We start from the raw sequence: 15,861 nt of genomic DNA, 5'->3' as shown, positions 1-15,861 counted from the left end.
GAGCCGTTCTGACCAGCGGAGCTGTGACAGAAAATGGCGCCGTGTGCTGAGGAGATAGGCCCCGCCCCTTTTTCGGCGGGTTCTTCTCCCGCTATTTTTCCAGTCAGGCAGGGGTTAAATATCTCCATATAGCCCCTATGGGCTATATGTGAGGTATTTTTAGCCTTGTATAAGGTTTATATTTGCCTCTCAGAGCGCCCCCCCCCAGCGCTCTGCACCCTCAGTGACTGCCCAGTGAAGTGTGCTGAGAGGAAAATGGCGCACAGCTGCAGTGCTGTGCGCTACCTTATGAAGACTGAGGAGTCTTCAGCCGCCGGTTTCCGGACCTCTTCACGCTTCAGCATCTGCAAGGGGGTCGGCGGCGCGGCTCCGGGACCGGACTCCACGGCTGGGCCTGTGTTCGATCCCTCTGGAGCTAATGGTGTCCAGTAGCCAAGCAGCAAATCCACTCTGCATGCAGGTGAGTTTACTACTTTCCCCCTAAGTCCCACGTTGCAGTGATCCTGTTGCCAGCAGGACTCACTGTAAAGAAAAAAAACCTAAACTAAACTTTCTCTAAGCAGCTCTTTAGGAGAGCCACCTAGATTGCACCCTTCTCGTTCGGGCACAAAATCTAACTGGAGTCTGGAGGAGGGTCATAGGGGGAGGAGCCAGTGCACACCACCTGACCTAGTAAAGCTTTACTTTTTTGTGCCCTGTCTCCTGCGGAGCCGCTATTCCCCATGGTCCTTTCAGGAACCCCAGCATCCACTTAGGACGATAGAGAAAATGATATGATTTCATCTTTCATTAAGGGTAAAATGATAAAATGCTGCTTGCGCTATACTTTAGGTGGATTGTGGGAAATTAAAGATTGAAGTTGATAAGTTAGATGTGGTGTTTGGCTACTATACTGTAAATGGCAAATGCTTTGACATCTGGGTTGTGGTGGCATCTTTGCATGTGAGTGTTATATGCTTTGTGGCACACCTGAAGCTACCCTTAAAGAAAATGTTTGGTTACAGTATAAAATATTGGCTGTTTGGGGTTTTGTTTCTGTAACATGAGCGAAAGTTGACAATGGTGAGAATTGCTTTTCAGGTATGTATCTATGCCTATGTAAAGGTTGGATGCGGCCAGCATCCTAACGATCATGTGACTGGCGCCGGAACGCCAACCACCAACATCCCGAAGGTAAGTATCGGTGCTATGGATAGGGTCCAGGGGGGGGGGGTTAGCCATAGCCGTCATCCCCCTGAGCCTTAGCTCCTCACCATCTTAGCCCTAGACGCCACCCCAGATGGGTTAGGGTAGTGGACAGGGGAGGGGGAAAATAATTACCCCATCCCCTGTCGGCATTCTTATTGTCGGGATGCCAGTGTCAGTCATGTAGCCTCTGGCATCCCGACCAGTGGGCTCCCATATCACATCCGTAAAGGCATTAGCAGCATAAACAGTATATATTTTACAAGGTTACTCAGTTCAGCATTCAAAGTTAACAAATGGAGAAAAGAAGCATGTCATAATGTATACATGTCTGCATTTGATGACGTGCATATTGTATCTTTAATCATTGGCATCCTATTTAAAGTTCTGCAAAGGTCTCTGATTCCTTCTCACAATCGACATCAGGCTCTTTGCATGGCTTCCTGTCACTGTTCCTCACTGCATACTCCAAAGCTTTCTGTCTTCGGTAAAAGTGAGAAAACTTGTTAAAGATGATGGTTATTGGCAATGCCACAACCAATATTCCACCCAAGATACAGCCAGAAGCCGCTAACTTCCCAGCTACAGTAGCAGGCACAACATCTCCGTAGCCTACGGTGGTCATGCTTACGGTTCCCCACCACCAACATGAAGGTATAGTGTCGAACCCTGTGTCTTCATCCTGCTCCGCAGTGTATGCTATTCCAGAAAAGACAGAGACACCAACCGCCAGGTAAAGCAGCAGTATGCCCACTTCTCTGTAGCTATGCTAAAAAACAGAAGAAAACACAACAGTAGAAGCAGATAATGGGCTGTGATTTATGTTAATACTGTAGATGCCCACAAGTCACAAATCTATCATCTAAAGATCGATGTTGTTAGCAATCGACAACTGAAACACTTTTTTACATTTTTAAAATAAAATGTCCCTAAAATATTTTCTTAAAATTTCAGAATTCTACTACATTTCAGCCATGATGGAGTGAGGATGGAAAACCTGAGTCCGCCTCCTGTCACGGTACAACCAGCACTGTACAGGATCCTACTGAAATGCCCCATAAACCCGCCCACAAATATTCAAGAAAATCCCCTCTATGAATATTAATAAAAACAGCAATCATAAGGAAAATCAATTATTGCTATATATGAACCTATAATTGCTATACAGGTTGAGTATCCCATATCCAAATATTCTGAAATACAAATTTTTTTGAGTGAGATAGTGAAATCTTTGTTTTCTGATGGCACAATGTAAACAAACATTGTTTAACATAAAGTTATTAAAAATATTGTATTAAATGACCTTCAGGCTGTGTCTTAAAGGTGTATATGAAACATAAATGAATTGTGTGAATGTACACACACTTTGTTTAATGCACAGTTATTAAAAATATTGTCTAAAAATTACCTTCAGGCTGTGTGTATATGAAACATAAATGCATTCTGTGCTTAGACTTGGGTCCCATCGCCATGATATCTCATTATGGTATGCAATTATTCCAAAATACCGAAAAATCCGATATCCAAAATACTTCTGGTCCCAAGCATTTTGGATAAGGGAGACTCAACCTGTAATAAGTTCTGCTTCATATATTTATAGATTGGATCCAACATATCAGAAGGCGCACACATGTCTACACACCAGGTGCATCCTGGCATAAGGCACAGCGATTGAGTAGCCAAGCTGACCAAAGCTGTGACATTCACGGTCGGTGACATAGGCATCGGCTAATACGGAATGTATAATATGGTGATATGATTATGCACACGTCTCCAGTGAAGCCTGTGGGCCTATTATTATAAACGGCCTAGAACTGAGCTCTACCCACATCATTGTTAATCTGGCCCTGGTAATTATCTTACTCGAATGCTGTGCTACTACTACTAGACATCCCAGCATGCCCTGCCACAGTTTTAGCATGCCCTAACAGGAAAACTGAAATGGCATGCTGGGATGTGTAGTTCCACAGCAGCTGGAGTGCTACAGGTTGTCTACCCCTGTTTTAGACCTCTATATAAGGGATTAACATGCTAGACTGATTTGCTAGGGACGTGCTAGATATTTACATATACATACCTCTCAACTTGTGTACCTCCCAACTTGAGGCGCATCCACGCCCAAAAAGGGTGTGGGGCCTCTGAAGAAGGGTGGTGTCCTAAAAAAAAAAAGGGTCAGTACCTCACAGCACAACCCACATTTTTTACATTTAGGGGACGTGCCCAGTGCTCCCTGAGCTGCTGGGCAGCACCCGCCTCACCTCCCTGCAATGATAAGATGCCAAGCACATGCGCACGGCATCTATTCAGTGATCACTGGCAGCGGTGATCACTAGCTGTCCCAACCGGCCCCCCCTGAACACGGGACACTGTGGCCCGCAAGCAAGACAGTGGGGGTCATTCCGAGTTGTTCGCTCGGTAAATTTCTTCGCATCGCAGCGATTTTCCGCTTAGTGCGCATGCGCAATGTCCGCACTGCGACTGCGCCAAGTAAATTTGCTATGCAGTTAGGAATATTACTCACGGTTTTTTCTTCGTTCTGGTGATCGTAATGTGATTGACAGGAAGTGGGTGTTTCTGGGCGGAAACTGCCCGTTTTATGGGTGTGTGTGAAAAAACGCTACCGTTTCTGGGAAAAACGCGGGAGTGGCTGGAGAAACGGAGGAGTGTCTGGGCGAACGCTGGGTGTGTTTGTGACGTCAAACCAGGAACGACAAGCACTGAACTGATCGCAGATGCCGAGTAAGTCTCGAGTTACTCAGAAACTGCACAGAGATGTCTTATCGCAATATTGCGAATCTTTCGTTCGCAATTTTAAGAAGCTAAGATTCACTCCCAGTAGGCGGCGGCTTAGCGTGTGCAAAGCTGCTAAAAGCAGCTTGCGAGCGAACAACTCGGAATGACCCCCAGTGTCCGAAAAGCGGGACTGTCCCGTTGGAATCGGGACAGTTGCTAGATATGCATCATATACAATATTTACAATATTTTGATATCACTTGTAGTGCATAGCAGAACATCATGTGCCATACTGTCTGCATGGATATAATGACTCCTATTGTAATATATGCACTATAGTCCCCACTGTTATATGATCACTGAGCTTGGTATAATGTTACACTCTAGGAATTCTTCAAATTAAACCTGGAGAATACAGATTGTTACAGTGGCATACAATGCATGCTTGCTGACAATTTTTACTTTCCCATTGGAAGTTCCTGGAGGGGAGGTCCAAGTGGCAAGGGCAGTCTGCATGATGGCATTGTCTGCGCAATTATGTCTTTCCCCCTACTACGTAGGGCTACAATTCTCAGTAACACAGAGCAGGCGGTGGGGACATACAGCATTGTCATAATTCACTGCAAATTGTGTCAATATACCCATGAGGAAGTGTAGTTATCTGGGAGGGTGGTCTACTCTCCTGGGTGTTCAGGAAAACTTGCTGACATTGTGACTCATCTGCAATTTCCAGGGGCAGGGCCGTAACTAGGGGGGGGGGGGCGGCTAGGGGGTCACGCGCCTCGGGCGCTAAAACGAGGGGGCGCTAGGGAGGCTGTTTCCGCAGCCAAAATTATGTGAGGGCACCTTGAGCGATGCTGTCACACGCATCACGCATCGAAGGAGGAAAGAGAGAGGACGGAGAGTCTGGCAGCGGCTGGCAGGTTTGAACCCTTGCGCGCGGGACTGATGAGGGCATGCTGGCTGCAGTCAGTGACAGTGAATGAGTCACTGTCACTCACGCTGCAGCACTGCAGGCTCCTCTGACAGGGGAACGTTCACAGCAGTCTCCGGCAGCCCTGAGCAGTGCATACAGCCCTCCCCCATGCCTGGGAACCGAGGGAGGGACACAGTGCAGCAGCGTGGACTCTGAACGAGAGGGGACTGAACCTGTGACAGAGAGGAGATTTACGAGGTATGTTTCTCTGCCAGACAGCTCCCCCTCTACAACGTGTGTGTGTGTGTGTCAGTGTGCATCTGGTCCCTATACAGTGTGTGTGTCAGTGTGCATCTGGTCCCTATACTGTGTGTGTGTGTGTGTGTCAGTGTGCATCTGGTCCCTATACAGTGTTTGTGTGTGTGTCAGTGTGCATCTGGTCCCTATACAGTGTGTGTGTGTGTGTCGGTGTGCATCTGGTCCCTATACAGTGTGTGTGTGTGTGTGTCAGTGTGCATCTGGTCCCTATACAGTGTGTGTGTGTGTGTGTGTGTGTGTCAGTGTGCATCTGGTCCCCATACAGTGTGTGTGTGTGTGTGTCAGTGTGCATCTGGTCTGTATATACAGTGTGTGTCAGTGTGCATCTGGTCCGCATATACAGTGTGTGTGTTTCATTGTGCATCTGGTCCCTATACAGTATGTGTGTGTGTGTGTGTGTGTGTGTGTCAGTGTGCATCTGGTCTGTATATACAGTGTGTGTGTGTCAGTGTGCATCTGGTCCGCATATACAGTGTGTGTTTCATTGTGCATCTGGTCCCTATACAGTGTGTGTGTGTGTGTGTGTGTGTCAGTGTGCATCTGGTCTGTATATACAGTGTGTGTGTGTGTGTGTGTGTGTGTGTGTCAGTGTGCATCTGGTCCGCATATACAGTGTGTGTTTCATTGTGCATCTGGTTCCTATACAGTGAGTGTGTGTCAGTGTGCATCTGGTCTGTATATACAGTGTGTGTGTGTCAGTGTGCATCTGGTCTGTATATATAGTGTGTGTGTGTCAGTGTGCATCTGGTCCGCATATACAGTGTGTGTGTTTCATTGTGCATCTGGTCCCTATACAGTGTGTGTGTGTCAGTGTGCATCTGGTCTGTATATACAGTGTGTGTGTGTCCGTGTGCATCTGGTCCGCATATACAGTGTGTGTGTTTCATTGTGCATCTGGTCCCTATACAGTGTGTGTGTGTCAGTGTGCATCTGGTCCGTATACAGTTTGTGTGTGTCAATGTGTTCATATACAATCTGTTTTTGTGTCAGTGTGCCCCCTATACAATCTATGTAATGTGTATACACGGCTCCTCTGTGCTGTAATGTGCATAAGTGTATCCTCTGCGGTGTAACATGTATAAGCTGTTGTACTGTGGTGTAACATTTATAAGTGGCTGTACTGGGGGCGGGGCACGCAAATTTACTGTCTTGCCCCGGGTGAGAGCAATCCTAGTTTCGGCCCTGCCAGGGGAGTAGGCATGTCTTGTATGATGTGACATACAAAATAAGCTATGTCCAGGGTAAAGTCTTTAACATGTCAACCTGACCTTGAAATTGGGATAGTTGACAACTATGCTCTATACTGTATAAGCCAGTGGTCCCAACCAGTGTCTCGCTACTAAGCATGTATAGAAACATCAGTAGAAGCCTGATAGTATTTCAATTGAAAATAAAATAAATAGGATTGGCATTGACATATGGGTCTAAATCTAATAAGATGTCTTCTCTTTTTTTTGTGCCACTTACTGTAACTAAAAGTCGAACACAGTCACACAGTGGTCACCATTGCAGCAATGGTGACCACTGTGTGACTGTTTTCGACTTGGGCTTGTGGGTTTGACTCTAACCAGGGTGCTGTCTGTGGTGAGTTGGTGTGGCTTTCCTCAGGGTGCTCTGGTTTCAGCTCACATGCTAAAGACATAGGGGGTCATTCCGAGTTGATCGCTAGCTGCCGTTGTTCGCTGCGTAGCGATCAGTGAAAAAAAGGCTAATCTGCGCATGCATATGCATCGCAATGCGCATGTGCGTTGTATGGGTACGAAGTCCATTGTGGTTTTACACTGGTTCTAGCGACGATTCCAATCGCACAGTCGAACGCAAGGAGATTGACAGAAAGAGGGTGTTTATGGGTGTCAACTGACCGTTTTCTGGGAGTGTTTGGAAAAACGCAGGTGTAGCCGGGCGTTTGCTGGGCGGGTATCTGACGTCATAACCGCGTCACTCGTCGCAGCAATCATCGCACAGGATAAGTAACTACAGTGCTGGTCTTGTTTTGCACAAAATGTGTTTGCAGGCGCTCTGCTGCACAGGCTTTCGCACTCCTGCAAAGCTAAAATACACTCCCCCGTAGGCGGCGACTATGCGTTTGCACGGCTGCTAAAAACTGCTAGCGAGCGATCAACTCGGAATGACCTCCATAGGGGGTCATTCAGAGTTGATCGCGGCAGCAAATTTGTTAGCAGTTGGGCACTGTGCAGTTGGGCAAAACCATGTGCGAACACTTGTGCAGCTGTGCTATGCAAAAACATTTTGTGCAGTTTCTAAGTAGCTTTCAAGTTACTTACCCGCTGCAATGTTTTCAGCCTGTCCGGTCCCAAAATTGACATCAGACACCCGCCCTGCAAACGCCTGGACACACCTGCGTTGGACTCACCACTCCAAGAAAACGGTCAGTTTACGCCCCGGAACGCCTTCCTCCTGTCAATCTTCTTGCGATCGCAGAAGCGATCGCTTTCTTCGTTCTTCTTGTCATTGCCCAATGACGCGCCAGCTCATTGCATCCGCCGCGCATGCGCAGAACCAACCCGTTCGCACGGCTGCGAAAAACAGCAGCATGCGAACGGTTCGGAATGACCCCTATAGTGCCAATTGATCGCTGTGTCATAAAATGGCAGTCACACTGCAGCGAGCCAAAAGCAAAATATGGGGCAGTTCTTGCTGACACCACTCATTTGCCAACAGGGTGTGTGTGTGTTTTAATGTTCTCTGGGCCTGATTCAGAGATGTATGCTAATGTATTCATAGCTGCAATCCCGTATGCAGTGGATGAACGAAAATGCTAATGTTGTAGTCGCCTAGAAATGGATTGAGACACCCACCGGCAGCTTTGCAGATCCAAGCAACTTAGGGCCTTATTCAGCATGGGTTGTAGATGTGTGAAAAATTGCACATCTACAACCCTTTACTCTGACATGCGAGGGGACGCCCAGCACAGGGCAAGTCTGCCCACATGCTGGGTCCAGCCCTCCCTCCCCCCTGCAAACATGCGAGCGCATCGCAAGACGGCAATGCTCTTGCATGTTTAGGGTTACCCTCTGCTTATGCAGCCTAGTTGCTAAGGCAGATGGCTACCCGCCATGCTTCGGGTTACATCGGCTGTGTGTGATATCATGAAGCCGATGCGGCCCACCCCGCATCGGCTGACCGGACACTCCTACATTGTCCAGACCACGCTCCTGCAACATTGCCCCGAAACACTGCTGCAATGCCCACTTCCCACACCTCTGTACGTCAGGCAGAGGCGTTCGCACATGTGAGATGCCATCGCACCTCACTGTGTGCACACACACTTCTGCACATTTGCACACTGCACAGGGCTTCAGCATGCGAACATTGTTGGAGCAGCGTTCCGTGCTGAATTAGGCCCTATGTACAAACACCAGGGACGTGCGGTGAGGTAAATGGCTTGGAAGGCACTGGCTAGCACCAGAGCCAGATTTACACACAATATATGAGCAAAAGGGTGCATGTGGGCATTATATACAGGTGCAGCAGTATATACTGCTAGGAATTTGGTGAGTTTTGATCAGAGATGTGCAGATAAGATAGGCATGGGAGGCAGTGTCTCATCTGTCATAGACTTTTTACTCCAGAGTTTTGACTATAAAAATTATTAGAATAATGCAAAGAAGATATTTCTATTATATTCTTTGTCTATTTCATATACTTTATATAGTAAAAACTCTTGCTTATACGGTAGTATAACAGGAAAGGCTCTGTGTCACCTGCCTGACCTCACCGCACGTCACTGACAAACACCCAGTAGTGAATGCAGATCCTTCAATAATAGACCATCTGCGTAACTGTATGGCCATGGGAAATGAGACACTGGCGCCATGTTTTCTGTGTATGGGATAGCATTTGTAGGCTAAGACAGGCCCCAAAAACGGTCGCTCCACACCTGTATTTTTGCTACCGCTCCCCATCACCTCCCCCAAATGGTCTCTGACTGTCGAACCACTTTGCGAAGAGATCCTCACTGTGAGCGACAGCACATGTACAGTGCGACCAATAATCATTCAACTACGCAAATATCGGCATTGCGTACATCTCTGAATAAGGCCCTCTTTGGAGCGGGGAGATTATTTTTGTTTTACACCTCTATAGTGCACTAGGCGATATGTGATATTAGCTGAAAGTGACTAGAATGTACTGTATATGCCAAGAGACACAGAACACTGGTGACTTCATTCCCAGAGTCCCACAAATAAGCTATTACTGAATGTCTCACCAGGTGCACTGGACCATTTGAGTGGTGTTAAAATGTCTGCTTTCTCTTACTTGAAAGGGCATGTCTCCAAAAAAGAATTGCCCACATTGCATTGGTTAGGCTGAAAGCACTATAAAAGCTTTGCTTATCTTTATTTCATAAGTTTAATTTAGAGCTGGATTGTTTAGTGTGCATCTCTAATATGTCTCATGAAGTTCTTATTTAAAGGGAACAACTGTTTTATCAACTCATTTTTCTATATATCATTTGATGCTACTTTTTTGTTACCTACATGTATTGTTTTTTTTTTATTACATTTGTTTCATTAATGCACCAAGTAATAAGAATATTACATACCGTGCAGACAGGGTGCCCCATTCACCAATCATACTCGATGCACACTAAACACGGCGTGTGTTCTACACTAGTGGACAATCCTCCCGGCGTCGGACTGGCTGACTGAGGAATTGCTTCCGGACCATTTATGCTGGGACAGTGTTTAGAAGCACCCAGCTCTTTACACTGGCTGCCTGCATCCAGGGGCGGATTGGCCAAAGGGCTCATCAGGAAGATTCCTGGTAGGCAGATGTGTCTCTGGGGCCTGTTATGTGTGTTGTCATGTCCCCCGCTCCCCCTCCACATGACAGGTAGATCACCGCACTCAGTACACTGCATAGTCCCTATTCATTCTGTTATTTCATCTCTGCAGTACAGCAACTCTGCTATCCAGTGATGCTGCCATGGCTACACAGTATGTTATAACTTGTGCTGCCCATTTCCAACCACTTTTATAACATTTTACAGGGCCACTTTTAGTTCTCAATCTGCCCCTGGTCTCAGACAAAACTGCAGCAAAAGATGCAAGGAAGGCCGCTATTGCGTACTGTCAGACCCTATGAAGAGGGATCCCACCCCCCTCAACATACCTAACCCCCTAATCTGGCTGCACCGCCATTAGAGCTGCTTCCATAAGTTTCATGGGCTGGTTTTCCATCCCAATCCGCCCCTGCCTGCATCACAGGTGATTGCAGGTGCGAGTGCAGAGGTGCCTCTAAACCAGAGGTTCTCAAACTCGGTCCTCGGGGGCACACACAGTGCATGTTTTGCAGGTCTCCTCACAGAATCGCAAGTGAAATAATTAGCTCCACCTGTAGACCTTTTAAAATGTGTCAGTGAGTAATTAATACACCTGTGCACCTGCTGGGTTACCTGCAAAACATGCACTGTGTGGGGTACCGAGGATCGAGTTTGAGAACCTCTGCTCTAAACATTATCCTATAAATGGACTGGAAGCGGTTCCCCGGTCAGCCAGTCCGACGCAGAATCCACCCCATATTGTCACTCAGATGACACCGCTGTAACCTGGGTGTGTGAAATAGCAGGAACAATGGGAGATGTGCACTGAGCAAGTCATGTAAAAGTATAATCTCCTGCACATTTAGTGCCACCCTTATCATTAAAATAACATTGTTTCTCTGACGTCCTAGTGGATGCTGGGGACTCCGTAAGGACCATGGGGAATAGCGGCTCCGCAGGAGACTGGGCACAACTAAGAAAGATTTAGGACTACCTGGTGTGCACTGGCTCCTCCCTCTATGCCCCTCCTCCAGACCTCAGTTAGAATTTTGTGCCCAGCCGAGCTGGTTGCACACTAGGGGCTCTCCTGAGCTCTTAGAAAAGAAAGTATATTTAGGTTTTTTATTTTCAGTGAGATCTGCTGGCAACAGACTCACTGCTACGAGGGACTGAGGGGAGAAGAAGCGAACCTACCTGCTTGCAGCTAGCTTGGGCTTCTTAGGCTACTGGACACCATTAGCTCCAGAGGGATCGAACACAGGCCCAGCCTCGGTCGTCCGGTTCCGGAGCCGCGCCGCCGTCCCCCTTGCAGAGCCAGAAGCAAGAAGAAGTCCAGGAAATCGGCGGCTGAAGACTCCGGTCTTCATTAAGGTAGCGCACAGCACTGCAGCTGTGCGCCATTGCTCCCCATGCACACCACACACTCCGGTCACTGATGGGTGCAGGGCGCTGGGGGGGGGGGGGGGGGGGGGGGCGTCGCCCTGGGCTGCAATAAGAGTACCTTAACTTGGCAAAAAAACACATAATATATAGTCAGTAAGACTATATATGTGTAAAATCCCCTGCCAAAAATATCCTGAAAAAAGCGGGAGAAGTCCGCCGAGAAGTGGGCGGGGCTATCTCCCTCAGCACACTGGCGCCATTTCCTCTCACAGCTCCGCTGGAAGGACGCTCCCAGGGCTCTCCCCTGCAGTTTCCAGGCTCAATAGGGTAAAAAAGAGAGGGGGGGCACTAAATTTAGGCGCAAACTGTGTATTATAGCAGCTATAGGGGAAAAATCAGTGTGTATCCCTGCATTATATAGCGCTCTGGTGTGTGCTGGCATACTCTCTCTCTGTCTCCCCAAAGGACTTTGTGGGGTCCTGTCCTCAGTCAGAGCATTCCCTGTGTGTGTGCGGTGTGTCGGTACGGCTGTGTCGACATGTTTGATGAGGAGGCTTATGTGGAGGCGGAGCAGGTGCCGATAAATGTGATGTCACCCCCTGCGGGGTCGACACCTGAATGGATGGACATGTGGAAGGAATTACGCGACAGTGTCAACTCCTTACATAAAAGGTTTGACAACATAGCAGATGTGGGACAGCCGGCCTCTCAGCCCGTGCCTGCCCAGGCGTCTCAAAAGCCATCAGGGGCTCTAAAACGCCCACTACCTCAGATGGCAGACACAGATGTCGACACGGATACTGACTCCAGTGTCGACGACGATGAGACTAGTGTACATTCCAATAGAGCCACTCGTTATATGATTACGGCAATGAAAAATGTGTTGCACATTTCTGATATTACCCCAGGTACCACAAAAAAGGGTATTATGTTTGGGGAGAAAAAGCTACCAGTGGTTTTTCCCCCATCTGATGAATTAAATGAAGTGTGTGAAGAAGCGTGGGCTTCCCCCGATAAGAAACTGGTCATTTCTAAAAAGTTACTAATGGCGTACCCTTTCCCGCCAGAGGACAGGTCACGTTGGGAGACATCCCCTAGGGTGGATAAAGCGCTCACACGTCTGTCAAAAAAGGTGGCACTACCGTCTCCGGACACGACCGCCCTAAAGGAGCCTGCGGATAGAAAGCAGGAGGCTATCCTGAAGTCTGTATATACACACTCAGGAATTATACTGAGACCGGCTATTGCTTCAGCATGGATGTGCAGTGCTGCAGCTGCGTGGTCAGATTCCCTGTCGGAAAACATTGATACCCTAGACAGGGACACTATATTGCTAACCGTAGAGCATATTAAAGACGCTGTCTTATACATGAGAGATGCACAGAGGGATATTTGCCGGCTGGCATCTAAAATAAACGCAATGTCCATTTCTGCCAGGAGAGGATTGTGGACTCGGCAGTGGACAGGAGATACAGATTCTAAAAGGCACATGGAAGTTTTGCCTTACAAGGGTGAGGAATTGTTTGGGGATGGTCTCTCGGACCTCGTTTCCACAGCGACAGCTGGGAAGTCAGCATTTTTACCCCATGTTCCCTCACAGCCAAAGAAAGCACCGTATTATCAGGTACAGTCCTTTCGGCCCCAGAAAGGCAAGCGGGTTAGAGGCGCGTCCTTTCTGCCCAGAGGCAGAGGTAGAGTGTTATGCACACCAGTGCCTGCAGGAAAGTACTGGTGTCAGGACTGTTATGCACTCCAGTGCCTGCAGGAATGTACTGGTGTTTGAACTGTTATGCAAAACAAATGGACTCACAGACAGACTAGGGAATATGACATAACGTACACAGAAGGTGGTAGGGTAACAAAATACACACAACGTGAACAGAGAAGCCCAGAGGCTAAGGAACTGGGTATCTCCCTTGTATTAGAACTGCTCAGATGTGAAAAGCAAGATGTTGTGTTTTAATACATAGAAAACCCGAAATGCTGTTGCTAAGGGCAACAGCAAAACCCTAAAGGGTTACCAACGGGTGTGGCAGTAAACTCCTTGGTCAGAGATGGAATGATAGACACAAGGAGATTCTCCACAATCCTAATTCTCACTTGCAGTGCACAGGTTCGGTTTACTGCCACTAAACTGACCCCTGACACCTAGCACAGTGAGACAGGATTAGACAGGCAAGTCTTAGAATACAGCCGCAAACTTGCTAAGTTCACAGAGTAGTAACAGAACCCCAGCAAGCTAAACGACTGACTCCAGTCTTACTGCTAGGTCTGGATTGGCAGAGTGTAATACCAAATCCCCAGGCCTATTTGCAGTAAGCAACAAACAAATACAAAGCTACACAGTACTGGCTAACTTTCAGAAACTGACTAACCAACAAAGATTCAGCAGCATCTGCTTACCCTGAAAAGAGGCCTTATAAAGCAGGTGCTGTCCACGCCCCACTCAGACCTCACAGACTGTGAGCACAAAAACCAGCACCGGATCCCCTGCCATGCACAGAGCCTATAACCACTGCACAGCAAAAGACCCGAACCGGAGTATCAGCTGCGCTCAGGTTACTCCGCTAGCACTTGTCTCCCGGTTGCCATGACGGCGTGGCAGCACAGGGCAGGAGACCCTAACAGTACCCCCCCTCTGACGAGGGGTCAAAGAACCCCTACCACCGGGTTTATCGGGGAACTGCGAGAAGAAAGAGCGTATCAGTCTGGGGGCATGAAGATCACAACTGCGCACCCACGACCGCTCCTCCGGGCCATACCCCTTCCAGTGCACCAAAAATGACAGCCGACCCCGAACCACCTTGGAGTCAAGAATCCTTTCAACAACAAACTCCCTCTGGCCACGTATCAGAAGAGGGGAAGGTCTTCCACTGGAAGAAGGATTACTAATCGCCCGTTTTAAAAGGGAACAATGAAATGTTTTATTGATACCCAAAGAACGGGGCAGATCTAACTGAAATGCCACCGGATTGATAACCCTGGTGATCTTATAAGGGCCGATGAACCGGGGGCCTAACTTATGAGATGGCTGTCTCAACTTCAAATTCTTGGTAGACAACCAGACGAAGTCTCCTAATTTGAAGCTGCAGGGTCTTTTCCGCTTATCAAAAACCCTTTTGGTCACTAATGACACAGACACAAGGGCTTTCTTCACTTTCCGCCAAATACCTCTAAGGACCGAAACCACAGAGGAACCACCAGGCGTGGAGTCCAGGGGGTCAAAAGAATTGGCCTTAGGATGATGCCCATACACACAAAGGAAGGGAGAGATCCCTGTAGCAGAGTGAGCCGCGTTGTTATAGGCAAACTCCGCCATGGACAGATGAGCAACCCAGTCAGTCTGACACTTGGAGACATAACACCTGAGGAACTGCTCCAAGGACTGGTTCACCCTTTCAGTCTGCCCATTAGACTGCGGATGGTAGCCCGACGACAAGCTGACAGAAATCTGGAGATCGGAACAAAATGCCCTCCAGAATTTGGCCACAAACTGGGATCCGCGGTCAGAGACCACATCAAGTGACAACCCGTGGAGACGCACAACATGCAGCATAAATAATTCAGACAGGCGTCTGGCCGATGGCAGCCCAACCAGTGGAACGAAGTGCGCCATCTTCGAAAACCTGTCAACGACAACCCAGATGGCTGTCATCCCCGAGGATTTGGGCAAGTCCACCACAAAATCCATTGAAATGTGGGTCCATGGCTTAGATGGGATAGAGAGTGGATGTAGTGGGCCAACAGGAACCCCTCTAGGAGTCTTATTTCGGGCACAGATGTCACATGCCCGAACCCACTGATCCACATCGTTAGCCACCGAGGGCCACCACACCGCCCTAGATAGCAACTCCCGAGTTCTGGCAATACCCGGGTGACCTGCAGACTTCTTGGCATGGAATTCCAGGAACACTCGCTGTCTTAACCTAGGAGGCACAAACAAAAGACCAACCGGAAGGTCTGGAGGAGCCTGCTCCTGTGCTCTAAGGACTAATGATAAGAGGTCCTGGGTAATGCCCACTTTAATACATGATGGGGAAACAATGGGCAACGGCTCCTCGGTGGTCTCCTGGATTGGAGCAAAACTCCGCGAGAGCGCATCAGCCTTGATGTTTTTTGACCCAGGGCGATATGTTATCAAAAAATTAAAGCGAGCAAAAAACAAAGCCCATCGTGCCTGCCTGGCATTGAGACGCTTCGCTGACTCTAAATATGCCAGATTCTTATGGTCAGTGAGAATTGAGACCACAAACTTAGCCCCCTCAAGCCAGTGTCTCCACTCCTCGAGTGCATCCTTAATAGCCAACAATTCCCGGTTACCCACGTCATAATTCATCTCGGCAGGCGAAAATTTACGGGAAAAGTAAGCACAGGGATGAAGGCGATTATCTGACACTCCCATCTGAGAAAGCACTGCCCCAATACCCATCTCAGAGGCATCCACCTCCACCACAAAAGGACGCTCTGGATCTGGGTGTCGCAGCACCTTGGCCGAAACAAATGCCCTTTTGAGACGGGCAAAAGCCGCTTTAGCCTCACA

The 15,861-nt window shown here is 48.2% G+C and overlaps 1 protein-coding gene across 2 annotated transcripts in view; it reads right to left on the bottom strand.

The window, feature by feature from the left end:
* Positions 1–1,502: 1,502 nt before the first annotated feature.
* LOC135055465 (potassium voltage-gated channel subfamily S member 1-like) overlaps positions 1,503–15,861 on the bottom strand; it is a 29,011-nt gene continuing 14,652 nt past the window's right edge. The window contains exons 2-3 of one of the 2 annotated variants that reach the window (XM_063959580.1): positions 1,854–1,954; positions 1,503–1,663 (exon numbers count right to left, since the gene is read on the bottom strand). In XM_063959580.1, coding sequence (XP_063815650.1) covers positions 1,642–1,663; positions 1,854–1,954 — 123 coding nt within the window. In that variant the 3' untranslated portion in view covers positions 1,503–1,641. Of the gene's footprint in view, positions 1,955–15,861 lie in introns of both variants that reach the window. The other variant, XM_063959579.1, reaches the window with a different exon arrangement.

This window comes from Pseudophryne corroboree, chromosome 3 (assembly GCF_028390025.1).
Source record: "Pseudophryne corroboree isolate aPseCor3 chromosome 3, aPseCor3.hap2, whole genome shotgun sequence".
Classification (NCBI taxonomy): Eukaryota; Metazoa; Chordata; class Amphibia; order Anura; family Myobatrachidae; genus Pseudophryne; species Pseudophryne corroboree.
Note: the sequence above shows the minus strand (reverse complement) of the source record. Positions and strands in the feature narration are given on the sequence as shown.